General features: G+C 34.5%; 4 protein-coding genes across 4 annotated transcripts; all 4 read left to right on the top strand.

Moving 5' to 3' along the window:
* Positions 1 to 5,088: 5,088 nt before the first annotated feature.
* LOC106105742 (cholinesterase 1-like) lies at positions 5,089 to 8,309 on the top strand. Its single transcript, XM_013286174.1, has 3 exons — positions 5,089 to 5,329; positions 6,644 to 7,977; positions 8,066 to 8,309. The coding sequence occupies exons 1-3, from the start codon at positions 5,114 to 5,116 to the stop codon at positions 8,235 to 8,237; spliced, it is 1,722 nt and encodes a 573-aa protein (XP_013141628.1). The 5' UTR covers positions 5,089 to 5,113; the 3' UTR covers positions 8,238 to 8,309.
* Positions 8,310 to 8,891: 582 nt separating this feature from the next.
* Positions 8,892 to 11,175, top strand: LOC106105745 (cholinesterase 1-like). The gene is made up of 3 exons (XM_013286177.1): positions 8,892 to 9,020; positions 9,579 to 10,915; positions 10,983 to 11,175. The coding sequence occupies exons 1-3, from the start codon at positions 8,892 to 8,894 to the stop codon at positions 11,152 to 11,154; spliced, it is 1,638 nt and encodes a 545-aa protein (XP_013141631.1). The 3' UTR covers positions 11,155 to 11,175.
* Positions 11,176 to 15,135: 3,960 nt separating this feature from the next.
* On the top strand, positions 15,136 to 17,327 carry LOC106105675 (esterase B1-like). Its single transcript, XM_013286099.1, has 4 exons — positions 15,136 to 15,271; positions 15,731 to 16,769; positions 16,905 to 17,064; positions 17,156 to 17,327. Exons 1-4 carry the CDS (start codon positions 15,143 to 15,145, stop codon positions 17,325 to 17,327), a joined length of 1,500 nt encoding a protein of 499 aa, XP_013141553.1. The 5' UTR covers positions 15,136 to 15,142.
* A 2,759-nt stretch (positions 17,328 to 20,086) lies between these two features.
* On the top strand, positions 20,087 to 22,118 carry LOC106105674 (esterase B1-like). The gene is made up of 3 exons (XM_013286098.1): positions 20,087 to 20,215; positions 20,542 to 21,875; positions 21,947 to 22,118. The coding sequence occupies exons 1-3, from the start codon at positions 20,087 to 20,089 to the stop codon at positions 22,116 to 22,118; spliced, it is 1,635 nt and encodes a 544-aa protein (XP_013141552.1).
* The last annotated feature ends 585 nt before the right edge of the window (positions 22,119 to 22,703 follow it).

Genomic DNA, 22,703 nt, shown 5'->3' with positions numbered 1-22,703 from the left:
TTTTCGTGCGTACAACCCGAGCTTCGTGACAAAACTTCGGCAGTAGGTAGTCCTGTCTAATGAGAAAAATTATAACTTTTTGTCATGAAAGAAGATCCGTAGGCTTAAGTAAATGCTATTATAATAAAGCTCCACTTTCACTGAGATCCTCTTACAGACTCCTTGGTACTGAGATGTAAAGGGATTATGGAGACGACTTATCTTATACTTTAATTAATTATGTACATTTAATAAGAAAAAGTAAATTATGATTGTTAATTAAGGAGATAATATCAATATTTAAATATTACATATACCTGAATAAACTTTATTTGAAGCATATGTTAAATGTTCCAGGGCTATAAAACTCGTTAATTAAACAAAAATTATATACAACAAAAAAGGAATTTATTGTTACTGCTTATCGGTATTTACACATATTTTTATCTACTATATTATCCAACATTGTCTACATTTTTATATCATCGTAGTCAAGGTTGATTATTTCTATATTCTTTTGCAAAAAAAAGTATGCCTGTTTATCTACACTAATATAATAAAGCGTAAACACACATTTCTTCGTTGCCTAAGATGTCAGCAACTACAGGATATTTTTGAATAATTATTTTTTTAATAAAAAGCCCGACACTAACGTCACGCTTTAGGCTATGTATTGCACGTCATTAAACTTAGGGAGTAAATATTTTTGGTAAATACCCTAATGTAGGAAAGAGACCATTGCTGCCAACATCAAGGAAACAAGATTGCCAAGGTTTGTCATGTGATGTCATTTTGACATTTGCTATTGATAATTTGACAGATGTAAACAATGAAATAAAATTTTCGTAATTGCATGCGGATGAAGCCGCACGGGAACAGGTATATGACATAACACTCATACGGCCTAATTATAATCATTTTCACCTTTCCACCCTGTCTGTACAAGGAAAGTGGCTTTGGTGGGATGCATGGATGTTACATTGTTAGACGTTTTATACACTGCGTACATTTTAGGCGCATATATAAAATTTTGCCCCTAATAGTTTCAAAAGATAAACAAAACACTATTTAAAATATTTAACTATTGTCATTATTTTGCGTAATAAATCAGCAAGTTAATAATAAACGTAAATTGTCAATTAAAAATATCTTGTATAACATTGTACATGTCGTGGAATGTAAATCGTAAAATGCCTTGCGCCGGTGTCACATCGACCGCAGCGCGATTTATCAACGAAAAGTTTTAAAAGCTTTCTGACATTAGTAAATTTTTCTTTCAGAATCAGGAAAGTTGTCTTAAAAATTTCTATAGTATATGTCACAGAATAACAACATAACTACGAATAAAAGGTTACGTAAAAGGTGACATGATTAAGATGGGACTGACTTATGAACCACGATAATCTATACAAATATAATAAAGCACACTATTTCGTCGCATAGGAAGTCAGCAATCACAGCATGTTGTTGATTAATTCTTTCTTTTATAAAAAGCCCTACACTTACGACACGCTTTAGGCAATATATTTTCACGCTAATAAAGTTTTTATAATTTCATGCAGATGAAGCCGGATAGAAACAGATAGTTGATGATGATAAGCAAAGCAAGGTTTTTGTACTTAGTAGCAATAATAATAATTCCGAACATATACCTTGCAACACAAACACTTTAAGAAGCTCTCAATAAACAGTTGGAACGGTTTTAGGGCCAATACAAAAGTCAATTGCTTTAAACACGCACAATACAGTTTCTTGATCTGGAGCCCTGATTGGTTGCTTGAGTCATAAGATCCGGCTGGATTATACGAGTTAATGGACTACTTAACTAATAATTTAATGCTCCTGTGCGTAGCGGTTAGTCAGCAACCATATTTCGGACCAGTTTACACAGGCAAGTCAACAGAACAGCTATTACGTAACCGCCCGTTTTACAAATTAAGTCTCAAGCGCAAATCTCGAGGCCAACAAAAGGAGATTAAGCATTTCAATCTTATACTTACAAAGTACTAAGGCCCGAGTTGCGGGGAATTTTGTCCCCTTTATAAGAAATTAGGTCTGCAACAGCCTTTCGTCTCGGAGGAAAAAAATCTCGACCCAAGGATTACAACGAAGAGTTGGAATATTAAAAAACTTTTTTATTGTCAACTCGGAATATTTTTTTTACTTTTGTCGCTGATCATCTTTGTGTAGTGATTGACATACATACATACATACAGGTATTGATCGAACTGAAAACATTTTGAACTTGTTTATTATGTGTTTAATTTTATTTTTTTATCCCCAAGTCCTCCTTTGTTCCGGGAAATCTTCGAATTGGGCTTTTAATCGTTTTGTTATTAAAGAAATATTTTGAACTGTACTTTCATGCAGACGTCGACGAGGTCAACGAGGACGTATAGTCGGAACTATAAGTCCTAAATAGACGCTGTTTTGAAGCACATGTTGATTGTGAATACAATGACCACACATTGTGATAAAAATTAATGAAGTCCATAATTAAAGCAAATTTATTTGATATTTAAAAATGAAAGGAAACAGTTAGTTGAAGTCCGCTAACGAGGTATATTATGCTCGGTCATAAAAGAATGTTACGGTCGGCGCGCCATGCGCTGCATTGCTGTCCTTTGATGACGAGAAATATTGCCGACAAATGCCTTAGGGGACATTGCACTGGGTACCTATTCTGAGCATGAGAATCCTGTGATATTTTTTTTTAATAAAATTAACACGTTCAATATAGCTTTGCCAACGCCAATGTGAATTAATCTACACAAATTTTAAAGATCGACGTAGAATTTTTTTCAACTCTTGACTTTTTATTTAAAAAAAATGCAATGTTTCATGTTTTAATTTCATGCACTCAGGTTATTGAATGTACCACTAGAGGTCGCTGTTCAAAAGTCTGACTGTAAAAGTTGTGACATAAAAAAAAGCTTAGTCTATGAAATTATTTTCATTAAAAGTTATTTAAACATAATCAAGATGTAATACAAAATTTGTGTTAAAAAATATAGCGTAAAAAATTTTGTCGTCCAACCTCAAGATAGATCCTCGAAGTAAGATCAAAGCAGTATGCAGTGTGTTGGTTGAAATTACGTCCGCGATTATCACGAGGACTCCCCACTTAAACGTACGTTGCGACAATTACACGAAATATGTGAAGAAAATTAGTGAACTGTTTTTGCAGACCGTACAATTTAAACGCGTCGCCTAAACGACCCTAGCGATTGCTCGTATGTAAGGTATTAAAATTATCTAATCAGGAACATATTTGATGCGCTATACCGATATTAATTATCTACCAATTTTCCCATTTGAAATTATATAGATATCACAAATTAGTTATCTTTGACTGAGCACATTTATTATATTCTGCTTAGAATCCTCACGTCGTTATTAAACATAACATCTTTTTAAATTTACTTATTGACGTATTATACTTACCGGTGGTCACAGTTAACTTAATTCCCAAATTAACTATTGCTTGTACTAAAATATTGATAATCAATATTAAAGTTTATTCTTGTTAGAAACTACGTTTCAATAGAATATTCAGTACATTTTTGTTGAATGGAAAATAAAAATCTGAATTTCCTTTACAGAGAAATGCCAGATAAAAAGTTTTGAAACAGAATTTAAAAGTAAAAAATATTCCTATATTTACAGAGCACTAGTTTTTTACAATTTATCTGTAAAGGAATGCTCTCAATCACTAGATATAAAAGTAACGTGCATAGATACTATAAATGAAAAACTTTTTAATTAATAAGATTTTCCAAACATTAAAATGTAGACGGATTTGATAGAACATGAGACACCTAAAACATGAAAGTAATTGATTAGCAATGTTTCATATAAAAATAATTAATAGGACAAACAGAACAAAGTGTACGCGTGAAGTGAAAATAACTCTTTTTCGAGCGCTCTGCCAGTCCTTCTACACGTGCAGTCTTTGGACCACCTTCACGCAGAGAGCATACAGCGCGCTGCGTGTCCAGTATAACAACGGACTCAGAGCAATGTTGGGGTTACCACGGTTCGGGAGTGCTTCAGCAATGTTTGCTGGAGCCAAGGTTAATGACTTTTTCGCGATCATGCGGTACAGGTGCGCTTCGCTTTTTGACCGTACCTACAGCAGTAAAAACTCTCTCCAGATTTTAGCAGCCAGATGGGATAGTGCAATAGTGCGGCGCTTCAATAACTTGCACTGCTAATAATGTAACTAGTAAAAATTGCTTCTTAATCACTCTTTTACTAGTACTAGTCAATAAGATTTTTTACTAACAAAATATGAGATCTCCTCGAAACAAAGTTTTATTATTATTATTTTCCATGCATAAATGTCCTTGACAAATTAAGTTTTCCTCTAAAAATCAGAAGGAATAGTCTACCTTACATGTACCTAGTCCCTTAACGTCGATAAAATTTTTACGTGCATTTGAAGCCGGTCACGTCTGGCCCCCAGTCTCAATGGGACCAATTACTGGATTCAAATCCATGAAAAGGCGTTACGTGAACGTGCACCTCTATACATTCTGTATGTTCCAAAGCAACGCCAATCAAAATCTTCGTAGTACGTGCATAACAGAAATCAAATTTAGTTCCACTTTTTTGCAGACCTTACTAGGCTATAGGGATTCGAAAAAAAAATTAATCAATTTTTGAAAATCAATCAAGTTTACCTAATCATTTTAACATCATATTATTTATATTTATAACACGGCTAAAACTCAAGTGGGAACTTTCGGTGTAGGCATTCACCCTGAAGAAGGACCCCCTACGGGTTTGAAACTGGTCTGTGCCTACACCGAAAGTTCCCACGTGAGTGTTAGTCGTGTTATAAATATAAATAATATAGTATAATGTCTCACGAAAGTTTTAATAAGTTAATTTTAACATCAGTTTATTGTTGAAAAAATTAGATGGGATTGCCGTTTAGTCTGTAATATTTGGATAGTACTGTTAGTCGAATAACAATTTCATTTTTATCTTTTTTCATCAGCGATCGTGGAATTAAAATCAAATCTAAAAAATACTCTGATAACATAAAAACATTTTTAATAGGATATGCTGACCATTATTACACTGACTTATGTGATTTCTCAAAATAGCTACAGATTTGATTCGATTGTGAATGAATCAGCACAAATTATTCTTTATAATAAGACGTATCCGCTCTGATCATTCAGTTGCTTACAAATATTTTAGAAAATTTTTCAATATGGTTCGGGTACAAATTAGTGACGGTATATTAGAAGGAGAGGTGACCAACAATGAATACGGTGGAAAGATATTCAGCTTCAAAGGAATTCCATACGCACAACCTCCGCTAGGAGACTTGAGGTTTAAGGTAAATTTGTTAATAAATATACTAATATATTCACACGTACATGTCTTGCGTAATATTTCACTAATTAATCTAATCTCACTAATATTATATGCGAAAGTTTAGATGGATAGATGTTTATTAGAGTTTGTAACCAAAACGGCTAAACGGATTTCGGTGAAATTTGGTACAAATGTAGAGAATAGTCTGGAAGAACACATAGGCTACTTAATTTTTGTTTTTTAAATTCCATGCGGATGAAGACGCGAGCGAAAGCTAGTAAGATTTAATTTTTTACTAAATTAAGATATATTTTTGTGCACGTAATCCAGTATCGAGAATGTTTTTGAGTACAAAGTTCGGTTTATCTAATCAACGACGATATGTTTTGATAGTATGAAAAAAAAAGAGATTAAACGATAAAATTGTATACCATTATGGTATTTGATAATATTAAAAGATACGATACGATTACGTCGATTCTCTTTTTTTGTTAGTTTTTGTTAGCAAGCCTATTAGCCTAACAGCGACTCAGTAAATTCACAGTACAAACATAGAAATCCTTTAAACACTACTACTAAGAACGAATAGTTAAATATTTCAAGTTATATATCATACTAGCTGTCCCCGCTCGACTTAAAATTATGAATATTTTATTTTATTGTTTACATCTGTCAAATTATACCCTAATTTATATTAGTTGTAATTAACGTGATTCAACGTTTGTTATTAAAAAGTAAAACATCATTTTTTGTGAGCGCTGTGTACGCCTGTCATCTGTATGTTCTTCTGCTTCTATGTTTTTCATTGTATACGGTATATTAATTTGGTTGTGAACCTTGAACATGCAATTGGTGTACCTTTCCAATGAATAAATAAATAAATAAATAAATTATCAATTACAAATGTCAAAATGATATGTCATGACAACCTTGCTTCCTTGATGTTGGCAGCAACCTATGGTCTCTTTCCCACGTTGGGGTTTTTATCCAAAATATTTCCCCCTAAGTTTAATGGCGTAAGGCTTTTTATTAAAATTTAATTATTCAAAAATATCCTGTTATTGCTGACATCTTAGGCAATAAAGAAGTGTGTGTTTACGCTTTATTATATTAGTATAGATTTTATAACTCACGTCACTGAACAATGATTGTGGTACTGCGAACTGCGGGGAGCGCTATAAAGAAAACTCTAAAAACCTTTAGAAACCAAGTCAAAATAATACTCCTGTGTTTTCTAACCCAATATTTCCCAATCATAAGATAAAATAAAAGCTCAACTAAACTTCACTTAGTGTTAAAACATGTACCTTAGAATAATTAATCTCTTTATTTAAAGGCTCCTTTGCCCCCCAAATCTTGGAACGGAGTGCGAGATGCTAAGAAGATAAAAGACCAATGTTACCAATATGATAGAATCTTCGGAAAAACGAATTCAGGAAGCGAAGACTGTCTGTACATCAATGTTTTCTCACCGAATATAACACCCGCCAAGCCGCTGCCGGTCATGGTTTGGATTCACGGAGGAGGTTTTACCAATGGAAGCGGTTCAGATGAGATATACGGACCAGATTATTTAATAAGAAATGATGTTATCCTTGTTACATTTAATTATAGACTCGAAGTCCTCGGCTTTCTTTGCCTGGACACCGAAGACGTACCCGGCAATGCTGGCATGAAAGATCAGGTAGCTGCACTTAGATGGGTTCAAAAAAATATAAGCAAGTTTGGAGGAGATCCTAACAACGTTACAATTTTCGGAGAAAGTGCCGGAGGTGTGAGTGTTTCCTTCCACCTATTATCACCCATGAGTAAAGGATTGTTTCAGAAAGCCATACCACAAAGTGGAACCGCTATAGCACATTGGCCAACAGGTTTTATGATCAAAGATAGATCGTTACAATTAGCTAGGGACTTAGGATGTACTTCAAAAGACGAAAGGGAAGTGTACAATTTTTTAAAGTCACAGCCGGTTGAGGCACTCGTTAACCAACATACAACAGTGACGTATGCCGAAGCATATAAGGAAGCTTTTTTAGTGCCATATAGTATTACTGCAGAAAAACAATTTGGAAACAATGAAAGGTTCATGGTAGCTGAGCCTATCGAAGTATTACGTAATTATGGCATACATGAAGGAGTGGATATAATGGAAGGCTACACAGAAGACGAGGGAGTTGCTTGTTTAGGGTTTGGTCTGAATGTGCACAAAATGTTTTTCGAGGCTAATAAATATCCAGAGTTTTTCGTACCAAGATCAATATCTATACATTGTCCGCTTATCGATCAAATGGAAGTAGGTAAAATGATAAAGAGTCATTATTTGAAGGATGAAGACGTTTCTATGGACAACGTATACACTCTGCAAAAGTATTTTGGTACGGAATGTTTCAAATATCCTTCAATTTTATTCCAAAAGATTTGTGCAAAAAGAGGAAAGAATAAGATTTTCCTATACAGATTCACCTGCAAATCTGAATTGAATGTTTTTAAACATTTACTGGGGGCCGCTGATATTGTTGGAGATAGAACTGTAGCCTGTCATGCTGATGAACTACCTTACATATTTCCTATCAAGTTTTTTACTGCAAATAACCCAAATATAGATATCTCACGAGTCTTCAATTTGATAAATCAAGTAACAAAACTTTGGACAAATTTTGCTAAATACGGGTAAGATGTGTGTTTGTAATTGTAATTATGATTTATAATACTATTTTTTAATACGTAAAAATAATCAACTTTATTATTTCTTTCACAGTAACCCAACACCCGATGAAAGTCTCGGAGTCATTTGGAAACCATACTCTTTAGAAGGCCAAGACTTTTTAGACATCGGTACTAATTTAGTAGCTGATACTGCATCGGACAGGGATGAAATGGAATTCTGGGAACGTATCTTCAAGAAGTATTGCCCCAAGTTTGCTCCATGAAATAACAAATGATGGTTTTTGAACATTTTTTTAAAATTCAGGGTGTTTTCTACAGACAGTATTATAGTCAAAAACATGTAACATACCGATTACAGATATTATTATGTTTGTCGGCTGTTTAAATAAAATTACCTTTTTAAAGCAAAAAATAAAATTAATTAATTATTAATTGTTATTTTATGATCATCAGTTGACTATACGATACCACGGAGTTCTTTGCAAAGAGGTGCAGGTCGCATCACAATCTTTATAGGATATAAATCATATAATATACTTTTTTTACTTTTTGCTGGATTTCGTTGTTTTTATATAACTCTACTAATGCTAGAATTACAATTAAATAAATAACTAATCGTAAACTTTAACTGTCGATTCTAAGTTCTTTGTAACATCTATCGAAAATTTAAAATTTAACTCAAAAAAACGTTAAAAATTGTCAACTTCTATAGCAAAGCATAATTGGATTTCCAATCATATTACGATAAGGACACGATAGGGAAATACTGATTTACATGATAATGACTAGTAGATTTCCAAATAAATAAAAGTGGATGCCAACAGTGTGTCTTATGATTCAGTACAAATAGTTCATTATAATAAGACATCACTGATCATCACATCCAGTTGCTTACAAAGATAGCATTAGAAGAGGAAATGGTTCAGGTTCAAATTGCTGATGGAATATTAGAAGGAGAAGTAGTCGATAATGAATATGGGGGAAAAATATACAGCTTTAAAGGTATTCCATATGCACAACCTCCACTGGGAGATCTAAGATTTAAGGTATCTATAAATTAATTTAAAAATGTACTTTTTAATTTCCGCGTTATGTCACTTCAAAGGGATATCTGCTATTGTCCATAGTTTAAATAACAGTTTAATGAGGTAAACAGAGAGGACAATTTTTATGTTGCTTCTATTTTGCTATATTCTTCAAAACCATAGACAAAAAACTATACATGTAATAAAATTGGAGTGTCTGTAATATCAAAATAAGAATTTCAGATTTCAGGAAGATGATATGTTTGTGTTGCTGATAACGAAAATCGCATTTACAAAAATTTTATCTGACTGTCCGCAAGCCGCGTTTGTTCCGGGTAATCTATGAAACGGCTAGGCAGATTTTGACCGGACTTTCATGAAATGATTATTTGATTTATTAATAATTTTTATAAACGAGGAAGTTCCTATACAAGTTAAAAAAAATTGTTGAATCTAAACACAAAGATTAAAGTTAAACATACAAGTTTATAACAAGTCTAAATTTAAAATGGATTTTAACGAAAAAAGACTGAATGCCTCGCAATGGAATATTGTATTATAAAACCCCTTTATTTACAGGCTCCTTTGCCACCAAAACCTTGGAGCGGAGTGCGAGATGCTAAGAAGTTGGGAAACGAATGTTATCATTACGATATTTTCTTACAAAAACTCACTCCTGGAAGCGAAGACTGCCTGTACATCAATGTGTTCTCGCCGAACATAACACCCACCAAGCCGCTGCCGGTCATGCTTTGGATTCACGGAGGAGGTTTTACAAGCGGAAGCGGTTCCGATGAGATGTTCGGACCAGATTTCTTAATAAGACATGACGTTATTCTTGTCTCGTTTAACTATAGACTCGAGGTACTCGGCTTCCTTTGCTTGGACACGGAAGACGTACCTGGCAATGCGGGCATGAAAGACCAGGTTGCTGCATTAAGATGGGTTCAAAAAAATATCAGCAACTTTGGGGGAGATCCTAATAACGTTACGATTTTCGGAGAAAGTGCCGGAGGTGCGAGTGTTTCCTTCCACCTTTTGTCACCCATGAGTAAAGGATTATTTAAGAGAGCTATACCACAAAGTGGACTCGCTATTGCTCACTGGCCAACAAGCTTTATGATCAAATGTAGATCGTTGCAGTTGGCTAGAGAATTGGGGTGCTATGCAAAAGATGAGAAGAAAGTGTACGAGTTTCTAAAGGCACAACCTGTTGAAGCACTTGTTAAGAAACATATTACACTGACGTATACGGAAACTAATAAAGAAGCTCTTTTTGTGCCGTTTAATATTACTGCCGAAAAACAATTTGGAAATAATGAAAGGTTCATGGTAGCTGAGCCTATCGAAGTATTACGTGATTACGGTATACATGAAGGAGTGGATGTTATGGAAGGCTACACTGAAGACGAGGGAGTTTTATTTCTAGGGTCCGGTCAAAGCATCCACAAAATGTTCACGGAGGCTAATAAGTACCACGAATTTTTCGTACCGAGATCAATCGTCATACATTGTCCACTAATCGATCAAATACAAGTAGGCAAAATGATCAAGAATTACTATTTTAAAGATGAGGACATGTCAATGGACAACGTGTATACATTACAAAAGTATCTTGGTACAGAAAGCTTTAAATATCCTTCAATTTTATTCCAAAAGATTTGTGCAAAAAAAGGAAAAAATAAATTTTTCCTGTATACATTTACTTGCAAGTCTGAATTAAATTTCACCAAACATCTACTTGGTGTAGCAGATATCGTGGGAGATAGGACTGTAGTCTGTCATGGCGATGAACTTAATTATATTTTCAATACTATCATGTTTACTGCATATAACATAAAAGTTGATGTCAACTCACGACTCTTCAAGTTAATAGACCAAGTTACAAAACTTTGGACAAATTTTGCTAAATATGGGTAAGTTAATTTTGGCAATTGTTTTTTATACATTTTTAAAGTATGTGATGCATTGTTTTCTTCACAGTAATCCTACACCCGATGAAAGTCTCGGAGTCATTTGGAAACCATATTCTTTAGAAGGACAGGACTTTTTGGACATCGGTAATAATTTAGTGGCTGGTACTGCACCAGACAAGGATGAACTGGAATTCTGGGAATGTATCTTCAAGAAATATTGTCCGAAGTTTGCTCCTTGAAATAACAAAAAGAGATTTTACATAAATACATTTCGTATAATAGCAATTTGTAAAAATGTTTTTATTTAATTTTAAAATTGGCTCAAATCTTTATTTTAACAACTGTCATCATTGTTGTGTTGCATAATAACATGCAATTAAAAAGCAGTAAAAGAATAGAAAAAATATGTTTATTATGGCAATTGTTGCATAGGTAAATAATAACTGTATAAAAAAAATAACTCGACACGGGCCCAATCCGCTAAGGGAGTGCCATAGACAAGAGATTGAACTGAAATAAAAAAAAAATATTGTAAAGGATCTTTTTACAGCATTGGTGTGCAGGAGCTTAATCTAGTGTAGCACTCGCCGATGTGAGCGCAGCCGAACACTCTTTGCTCGAAACAGTTCAGAGCACTTATGCATTTTTTACACTCTTTCAATTTCCTTGTCTTTATGTATCAGAATATCAATAAAAATATAAAAAAAATCATACTACAGTCTTACTTCTTGGTTAATTCTTCTATGGAATATTTAAACAATATCGATATCTAAAACTAAATATTAAAGGACATAGGAGCAAATAATAGGCCCGGTATAATTCCGGCAATCGTTTTAACTGTCATCTCTTGAGTGCAATGTAATGTCCCTAGGCCCCAAATCCTCATCAACCAAGGAGAATGCCACTTCATTTATAGGAGCATTACATTTTTCTCTGTTTTGTGTCGAAGTGTGCGATCAGAGTGAATAGTTATTTTTAAATTCTCCTGGGTATTAAATTCGATACAATGTTCAATACTTTGTATTAAAGCATTGTGTCTATGTAACGTAGTCTGCAATTTATTTCCCAAATTTAGTTTTAGTGTGGGATCCACGTTAATGAAGTTCCTAATGTAATCCAGTTCTTAATGATATAATGATAATGATGCTGGTCGGCATCCGAAATGAAATAGATTTGTAAAAATTACTTTATCCTGATGGCAAAAGGCTACCTATTATACGATAAACTTTTCCTTCTACCTTAAATGTGAGCATAAAATTTTCCCTCTCTAACTTCTTTTGATTCAAAAGTAGTCATTTGAAAAAGGCTATTGTATTTAAATATTTTATTCAAAAAATGCGCGAAAAGTGCAGAATTGTTTGTCTAATAACTTTTCACGGCCGCTTTCACAGATGTGCAGCACATACCGTTCGCTTTATTAGTCCATTTATAGTAAAATATTTAGAACAAATATTATTCATTGCACTGTTTTGATGAGGATTTTAGGATCGTAACTAAATGCCATCTTTAAATCTAATGCTCTGAGCTAAAATTCTATTGAGAGTCCTAGTTGTTACAGATCGTTGACTGTTTCTCTGTGCCACGAGTCGCTGCGAGATCTAAATGCGAATCTAGAGACTAAACAGTCTCTAGATTTTCTCTAGATTTTTGCACGCGATTGTTAGGTCATATTTCTGTTTTCAGCAAGACTCTGTGAGCGTTCGGCATTCGACTGTCATTCGTATACCTGCGACGATCTCGCATTTTGTTCGGCAAATTGACGCGATCGTTCGCCGCTACTTTCCCTTGCCCGTATTTGCTACTTCCTTACTTTATTTTCAGCGAGACACTGCGATCGCTCGACGCTCGACTGCTGTTTGTATACCTGCGACGATCTCGCATTTTGTTCGCCAAGACGACGTGATCGTTCGCCGCTACTTTCCCTTGGCCGTGTTTGCTGCTTCCTTACTTTATTTTCAGCGAGACGCTGCGATCGCTCGACGCTTAACTACCGTTCGTATACCTGCAACGATCTCGCATTTTGTTCGGGAAGACGACGTGATCATTCGCCGCTACTTTCCCTTGCCCTTGTTTGTTACTTCCTTACTTTATTTTCAGCCAGACGCTGCGATCGCTCGACGCTCGACTGCCGATCATATATCTGCGACGAACTCGTATTTTGTTCGGCAAGACAAAATGAACGTTCGCCGCTACTTTCTCTTGTCCTTGTTTGCTAATTCCTTACTCTGTTTTCAGCAAGACGCTGCGATTGCTCAGCGCTCGCCTGCCGTTCGTATACCATGTCTCCTGACAGACTCTGGGCCCCACTTTAGACATTTGGAAGATGAATTACGTAAAACGCTTTTATGGCGCTCACCTAGGAATTTATTAATTAAAAGAGAAAAATTCCAAGTCTCTAGACCTTGTATCTACGCTGTGAAAATTCTACTACGTTGTGTGATTACCAAAGCTTTTTTATTAAATTCACTTGACTAGGTTTTATATGGCATCTCATATACTTTAGGAATATACATAAATGTGAATGTTTAGATGAATAAATGGATGTTTGTTAGAGTTTGTAGCCTAAACGACTGAACGAATATCGACATTTAGCATAGTAAATTCCACGCGGACGGAGTAGCGGCCAAAAGCTAGTATATATCAATTCAAAATTTGAAAACTGTAATGGTATTTGACGGGGATCGAACCAAGAACTGCATATAGCAAGTCAAGCGTTCAAACCTGAGCCACGGACGTGACACTGTTATTAAATATTTACGGTAAATAACATCGTAACGTGACGTAATCTGCAGGTATAGGTACATTATCGTGTTAGGTAAGAACGATGATGTTGCGATTTTTATATCTTACTTATATCTTGTATTGATTATAGTTACAGTGCAAAGTCCGATTTTTAATTCTCGTAAACTCTTTTAAATTTTTGCAACTTAGGATATTATGGAATTAAGGGTCGCACAAAAACAAGTACGATATGATCTATCGTAAGCTTTGATTTGATCAACTGAAGCTTTGCATTTTACTCTACTGCTCAAAAATAGTTCACATTCCGTCAAGTATAGTATATTGGTAAAGTACAACATCACTAGTGTAATACATCACTAGTGATGACCTTCCCTCATCAGGTTTGAAGTGGTAAATTTTTAGGGGGAAACCCCCTCATCGACCTTCCTGAATATAGAAGTATGGTATTGCACGATAAAAGTTAAATTTAAATAATTAACTCGACTAAACCGACAGTGAGTAACAAGTGTTGCGTGGAGATGTTAGACGCCGGAAAAATGGAACGAAAAGAATCGACTCGAATGAATATATAAGAAGCAGAAAATCACTCGGTTCTCGACTTCATTACTTAAAAATAATTTAAAAAATAAAGGAAAATAAATAGAAACAAAAATACTTTTAAAAGAAGAAATGTACATTAAATTTTTAATATTCACAAATGTAAACAGTGTGTATTTATAAGTACATTGTTTTAATACTTTAGCGTTTATCTGTAAGGAAATAAATGGCTTTATTATTATTATTATATTTGGGTTCGATCTTTAAGCCTGACTAGAAGGTTCTCTAGAACTAACAATATAACATGTCAGGGTCATATCAAAATTGGATTCGCTTATGTTTCGATTCGACTAGTTCAAATAAATTTACTAAAAAAGAATAAAAGCAATTAATTAGATAAAAATTACAAGGACTGTCGTAATGTCACCAGGTAAATACATTTATTGTGATTCAACAACATTTATTTAAGTAAAAAAAATACTGTATCAAGTATTTTATTCATTAGAAGCGCCAACAGCCTAATGGTTAAAAGTACAAATTTCAGGTCACGTGGTCGAGGGTTTGAATCCCGCCATTCATAAACCATTTCTAGCATAATCCTAGAGCTTACTTGGAATGGTATTAGAAATAGTATAATAGTAATTTTTAATTCTTCTAAAGATTACAGCTGATCTACTTGAAAAGTGACACTTACACTTTACAAAACCAATAATTAACTACTTTATTCAAGCTTTTTTAAAATGGTGGTAATATCTACAATTAGGACAAACACATTGTTTTATTGGTAATTCCAGCCCGACGAAGCCGCGGGAAACAGCTTATCTTACGATAAAAACAGTGCCTGCAAAGTGACAATAGATGATTTGGCACATTTTTTTCTTTATAAAAACTCGACTTCGCTCTACGTATTCAGTTGCTTAGAAATATCATTTTAGAAGTGTTTTAAAAATGGTTCAAGTACAAATTAGTGACGGTATATTAGAAGGAGAGGTGACCAACAATGAATATGGTGGAAAAATATTCAGCTTCAGAGGTATTCCGTATGCACAACCTCCGCTAGGAGACCTCAGGTTCAAGGTAAAGCTGATGTTAATTTTAAACTACGTTTTCATTTTTCCTAATGGTCGATGCAAAATGTGTTACTAATGTTCTGTGGTTCACCTCATTGTTTTTGTTTTCTTTTTATTTGATCTTCCTAAAGATTCTAAATTAAATTACATCTTTGCTTCGCATCTTCTAACAGGAAACAATATAATCCAGATCCAGTCCTTTTACATTACTATTTATACAATCTTAAATGTTGTCACGCGTAATCTTAAAACCTAAAAAAGACACTAGAGATTTTTTGTGTTAAAAGTTTTGATAAGTAAGTTTGATGACGTTGATTAATCCATTGAACCCATTGAAACTTTTCTTACTTAAAAATTAACAAGCGAAATGCACAAAAAAAACAATAATCTCATACCTTTATGAACTTTAACCCTTAAGTCGTTTCAATAATTTATTGTACATTGTTACATTTGCCCCATTTTTCAGGCTCCTTTGCCACCAAAACCTTGGAACGGAGTGCGAGATGCTAAGAAGTTGGGAAACCAATGTTACCACTACGATATTTTCTTACAAAAAATCAGTCCAGGAAGCGAAGATTGCCTGTACATCAATGTGTTCTCACCGAACATAAAACCCGACAAGCCGCTGCCGGTTATGGTTTGGATTCATGGAGGAGGTTTTACAAGCGGAAGCAGTAACGATGAGATGTACGGACCAGATTTTCTAATAAGACAGGACGTTATTCTTGTATCGTTTAACTATAGACTCGAGGTCCTTGGATTCCTTTGTCTGGACACAGAAGACGTACCCGGCAATGCTGGCATGAAAGATCAGGTTGCTGCACTTAGATGGGTTCAAAAAAACATCAGTAATTTTGGAGGAGATCCTGACAATGTTACAATTTTCGGAGAAAGTGCCGGAGGTGCGAGTGTTTCTTTTCACCTTTTATCACCAATGAGTAAAGGATTATTTAAGAGAGCAATACCACAAAGTGGACATGCTATTGCTCATTGGCCAACAAGTTTTATGATTAAAGAAAGATCGTTTCAATTAGCTAGGGAATTGGGATGTAATTCAAAAGACGAAAAGGAAGTGTCTAAGTTTTTAAAGGCACAGCCTGTAGAAGCACTTATTAGGAAACATATTACAGTTACGTATGCGGAAACAAATAAAGAAGCTCTTATCGTACCTTTTAATATTACTGCTGAAAAACAATTTGGAAACAATGAAAGGTTCATGGTAGCTGAGCCTATCGAAGTATTACGTAGTTACGGTATACATGAAGGTGTGGATGTTATGGAAGGCTACACTGAAGACGAGGGTGTTTTATTCCTAGGATCTGGTCAAAGCGTCCACAAAATGTTCACCGAGGCCAATAAATATCCCGAATTTTTCGTACCGCGATCCATCGCTATACATTGTCCACTGATCGATCAAATAGAAGTAGGTAAAATGATAAAGAGTTACTATTTTAAGGATGAAGAAGTTTCTATGGACAACGTATACACTCTCCAAAAGTATCTTGGTACAGAATGCTTTAAATATCCCTCAATATTATTCCAAAAAATTTGTGCGAAGAGATGCAAAAACAAAGTTTTCTTTTATACATTTACTTGCAAGTCTGAATTAAATATTTTCAAACATGCGCTGGGTGTCGCAGATATCGTAGGAGATAGGAATGTAGTCTGTCATGCTGATGAACTACCTTATATCTTCTCCATGAAAATATTCACCGCAAATAATCCAAATATCGATATCTCACGAGTCTTCAACTTGATAGAACAAGTTACAAAACTTTGGACAAATTTTGCTAAATACGGGTAAGATTTGTCTAATTGCATTGACGAAATGTTTCTTAATTGTTAATATTTTTATTATTATATAATAGTAAAATACATTCTTTCGTTTCAGTAACCCAACGCCAGATGAAAGTCTCGGCGTTATTTGGAAACCATACTCTTTAGAAGGGCAGGACTTTTTGGATATCGGTAATAACTTAGTGGCTGGTTCTTCACCGGACAAGGATGAACTGGAATTTTGGGAACGTATATTCAAGAAATATTGTCCCAAATTTGCTCCATAAAGTTTAAAATATTGATTTCATTAAAACATCTTTTAAAAATCTATCCTGTTTATATTTTTGTAATTCATCTCTGTGGTTGTAGTACACAATGCTATCTTGTAGTGTTAAACTAACTGTAAGAGTTTTTAATCTAATAAACATTTAAATATAAATTGATTTAAATTAATTGCTACATGAATTATTTCATCGTCATCAGTGTCGCACAGCAGGTTTTCATCCTCCTTATTGGTTTATCTTCTAATGTCATCATCACAAGCTCACTATACGTCCCCACCGAAGGTGGTTAGGATGACTAGGTCATAGTCAACCGCGCTGGCCCAATGCGGGTTGGTTGACTTCACACATGTCTTTGAATTTCTTCGCTGATATGTGCAGGTTGCATCACGATGTTTTCCTTCACCGTAAGAACGTCGGGTAAATTATGTACATATGAAAATTCGAAAGATCGAAAATCACACTAATATATGGCGCGATTCCAACTCAAGATCTATATATTACAAGTTAAGTGCTTTAACCACTGAGCCACCGACGCTAGTTCTTTTATCTTCTACTATATTAGTCTTCTATTTATCACGTTACCTTTTTAGCAATCTCCTTCTATTCCTACGCCTATTCATACCATGCTTTGTATTAACTAGAATTCGCCCGCGACTCCGTCGGCGTCGAATTAAAAAAAAAACAAAAGTGACTTAGGCTACACAGTCTTTACAGGCACAGGCACTTATAATACTGGTAAAAAGTAATCCGGTCGATTGTTAAATCATACTAATATTATAAATGCGAAAGTTTAGATAGATGGATGGATGTTTGTCAGAGTTTGTAGCCAAAACAGCTGAAAGGATATCGATGAAATTTGGTACAGATGTAGAGTATAGTCTGAAAGAACACATAGGCTATAGACTTTTGTTTTTTTTTATTCCACTCGGACGGAGTGGCGGGCGAAAGATGGTATAAAATGAAATAAAAATGTCGAAAGCCCTACGTAGAAATATCTCGACTTACATCAACAACAAAGTAATAATAATTGTACAACATAGAAGTGTACGATAAGGGAGGTTTTATTCAAGGAAATGTTTTGTTACTTTTTAGTAGGTAAATATTTTTTTTTTACGAAAATTACTGAAAAACATATTGTGATTGCTGACATCCTACGTCACGAAGTATCGTGTGTTTATTCTTTATTACATTAGTAAAGAAGTATAGTTAAAGGGAGACAGATAGGAATAAAATAGTGTTAAATATGATTATTTTACCTGCCGATGACAAGTTAAACATTTAACTCACCAATGACACGACGCGACGTGACGTTTTTGTCAAACGTTGACGCTAAATAAAAAACAGCGTCATCAAGCGTCATCAGGAGATATGATATTACATAGATAATAATGATGATGGTACATATTTTTAAAATTCGCAAACTAATTTAGACCTTATCTGCCACTCTTTGCCAAAGTGCGATATTTTAATTTTTACAATCTCATTATGATTGAATGGATACCTTGTAAAGGAGCACTTATGGAATACAAGCCTTTGCCCGTGACAACGGCCCTGTGGAATTTAAAAAACACAAAAGTTAGTGGCCTATGTGTTCTTCCAGACTATGTTGTACATCTATCCCAAATTTCGTCGAGATCCGTTTAGCCGTTTAGGCTGCAAACTCTAACAAACATCCATCCATCTGTCTATACTTTCATTTTTTTTTTGATTTTTCGATCAGCGATAGTGATGATCAGCGAAATGGAAAAATGTATACCACGCAGAAATTGTTACATGGTAGTTTCGGGTTCGCACTTTAATGAAAATCCTAGAAATGTATTTAAAGTGCTTTCACGAACACGGCGTCGAACCAATGTTTACGATCACTAAGTATCCGGATTGTGAACTCTCATAACAGTAATTTCAAAAACATAGAGATGTGGTAAAAAAATATCAAAAAGTACTTGAAAAGTCTTTGACTAACAAATTTTAGTAACTAGTCACCTACAACTACTACTCGAACGTTTCGCTTACTTTTTTTTTTAGATTAATATGTGGTAAAGCTATGGATGACATATTCTCAAGACTATTGCATTAAACTAAGTCATTTCTTCCCGTTTCTTATTCTACTGTTTAACAAAAAAAAAAACAGAATAAGATTCCATAAGGTGCTACTAACCTTTGATCCTGTAGCTGAACGCGTCACAACTTGTTCGCAAATTGACTAACGTAGAAATGATTACATAGATATGAGTAGATAAAAGTTACGTATAAGGCGTCATGTCACTAGGTATATGTACATGTGATGTAATTTCACTAACTTCATAAAAAATAAGAAATTTTTTTAATTCAACTATTAACAGATCCAAAATTAATATTGGAGGCTTGAAGTTTTGTATAGAGTCTCTTGATACTACATAAGCGAGGACTAAGAAAGAAATTAAAAAAAGAGAACTTAAGTTTGGTCACGTTTGTAGAATTGCTGGACTTAGAAAAAATCAAGGAAATTCGAAGACCGGCTGTCGTTCAGTATTCACAGTTAAACAATTAACAGAACCAAATAAATAACTATTCGATTTAAGCTCCAATTAAATTGGACCTGAAAAAGACTGTGTTAAAAGTTTGTTTTATCTTCGCGCGGGTAAAGTCGCGGGAAACATTTAGACTTATGATAAAAATAACTGCAGACGCTAATGATTCGACACATTATTTTCTTTATAACAAGACGTGTTCGCTTTACGTATTTAGTTGCTTACACATATCATTCCAGGAGAGTTTTCAATATGGTTCAAGTACGAATAAGCGACGGCATATTAGAAGGAGAGGTGATCGAAAATGAATATGGGGGAAAAATATTCAGCTTCAAAGGCATTCCGTATGCACAACCTCCGCTTGGAGACCTCAGGTTTAAGGTAAATCTTTTTTTTTCTGCTGCCGATGAATAATTGTATATAATAGAATCCATTGTGCAAGTCACAGTATATTTTTTTTCTAAGGTAAATATTTCTTTTGTCGCGGTAATAACGAAGTAAGATCATCGCATCATCACGAAAACTGTCGCCGAAGATAAAAAATGTGACATACTAGATCTCTGATTACACTAAAAAAACAATCAATTTTATAAAATGTAATTTAGCTTCTGAAACAATTAAAGTAGAGATCGATAGCTATGACTGCTGGTCGTTATAAATTATTAGTTATTATAAGCGGGTTTTTTCCATTGGCCATTTAATTGCAGGCTCCTTTGCCACCAAAACCTTGGAACGGTGTCCGAGATGCTAAGAAGTTGGGAAATCAATGTTACCAATATGACATATTCCTACAAAAACTGAGTCATGGAAGTGAAGACTGCCTGTACGTCAACGTATTCTCACCGAATATAACACCCGCCAAGCCGCTGCCGGTCATGGTTTGGTTTCACGGAGGAGGTTTTACAAGCGGAAGCGGTACCGATGAGATGTACGGACCAGATTTTTTAATAAGACACGATGTAATTCTAGTCACGCTTAACTACAGACTCGAAGTCCTCGGCTTCCTTTGCCTGGACACAGAAGACGTACCCGGCAATGCGGGCATGAAAGATCAGGTTGCTGCTCTTAGATGGGTTCGAAAAAATATCGGTAACTTTGGGGGAGATCCTAACAATGTCACTATTTTCGGTGAAAGTGCTGGAGGTGCTAGCGTCTTATTTCACCTTTTATCACCTATGAGTAAAGGATTATTTAAGAGAGCCATACCACAAAGCGGACTTGCTATCGCTCATTGGGCAACAAGTTTTATGATTAAGGAGAGATCGTTACAATTAGCTAGGGAATTGGGATGTAATTCAAAAGACGAAAAGGAAGTGTCCAAGTTTTTAAAGGCACAGCCTGTTGAAACTCTTGTTAAGAAACATATTACAGTGACCTATACCGAAACAAATAAAGAAGGTCTTATCATACCTTTTAATATTACTGCAGAAAAACAGTTTGGAAATAACGAGAGGTTCATGGTTGGTGAGCCTATCGAAGTATTACGTAATTACGGTATACATGAAGGAGTGGATGTTATGGAAGGCTACACTGAAGATGAGGGAGTTTTAATCCTAGGAGCCGGTCAAAGCGTCCACAAAATGTTCGCCGAAGCTAATAAATATCCTGAATTTTTCGTACCGAGATCAATCGCAATACATTGCCCGCTAATTGAGCAAATAGAAGTAGGCAAAATGATAAAGAGTTACTACTTTAATGATGAGGACATCTCTAAGGACAACGTGTATACTTTGCAAAAGTATTTTGGTTCAGAATGCTTTAAATATCCCACAATCTTATTTCAAAAACTTTGTGCAAAAGGAATGAAAAATAAAGTTTTCCTGTATAATTTTACATGCAAATCTGAATTGAATATTTTTAAATATTTACTGGGAGTTGCAGATATCATCGGAGATAGGACTGTCGTCAGTCATGCTGATGAACTTCCTTATATCTTCTCTATGAAAGTTTTAAAGGCAATTAACCCAAACTTTGATATTTCACGGGTAATTAAGTTGATAGACCAAGTAACAAAACTATGGACAAACTTTGCTAAATATGGGTAAGAAATTACGATATTAAAGATTTTATTGTTATTGTAAAACCAATACTAAGTTGTTACTTTTTTTACAGTAACCCAACACCCGATGAAAGTCTCGGCGTTATTTGGAAACCATACTCTTTAGAAGGCCAGGACTATTTGGACATCGGTAATAATTTAGTGGCCGGTACTGCACCAGACAAGGAGGAACTTGAATTCTGGGAAAGTGTTTTTAAGAAGTATTGTCCTAAATTTGCTCCTTGAAATAACACACAATGATTAAATAAAAATCTTTGGAAATTCAGATGTTTCTTGATTTCGTTTTCCTATTATAGTCCAGGTAGACGGTTTTTGCTGTAAAATATAAAAACTAAAACATTACCATGCTGCATATTTGACCAATAAGTTAAGGAATATATTTTACGTTTGTTTATATTTCTATTTTGTAGATGTGGTTTTCCTTTTAAAGATCTGATTGAGGTTCAAGATTCTCGCAGTATGTCTAATTCCAGAAAAGCCTTAGTTGCTTAACATTTTTTAATAGTAAGGGAAACACGAAAAGTAAGCTAATGATTGGAGTCTGAATAGGCAACATAAGTGTGTTGAAGTTTCAAACTACTTTAAATCACGTGTACTCGTGTACCTATATTTTAACATAAGACATTTTAAATTTACTTATTTTACTGGATACTATAATCAATTACCAACAACACATTTCATTGGAGATTAGCAGAGGAAGTACTGTTTGGTCTGATTAAAAAAAAAACGTTCATAAATGTCGAATCTTGAAAAAAAAACAAAGAATGCTTGTGGGTATTTTAGTCAGACCATCAAAATCGGTAGGTTACG

This window comes from Papilio polytes, unplaced genomic scaffold (assembly GCF_000836215.1).
Source record: "Papilio polytes unplaced genomic scaffold, Ppol_1.0 DF822733.1, whole genome shotgun sequence".
Classification (NCBI taxonomy): Eukaryota; Metazoa; Arthropoda; class Insecta; order Lepidoptera; family Papilionidae; genus Papilio; species Papilio polytes.
The sequence above is the reverse complement of the archived record's forward strand: the minus strand, read 5'-3'. Positions and strand labels throughout refer to the sequence as shown.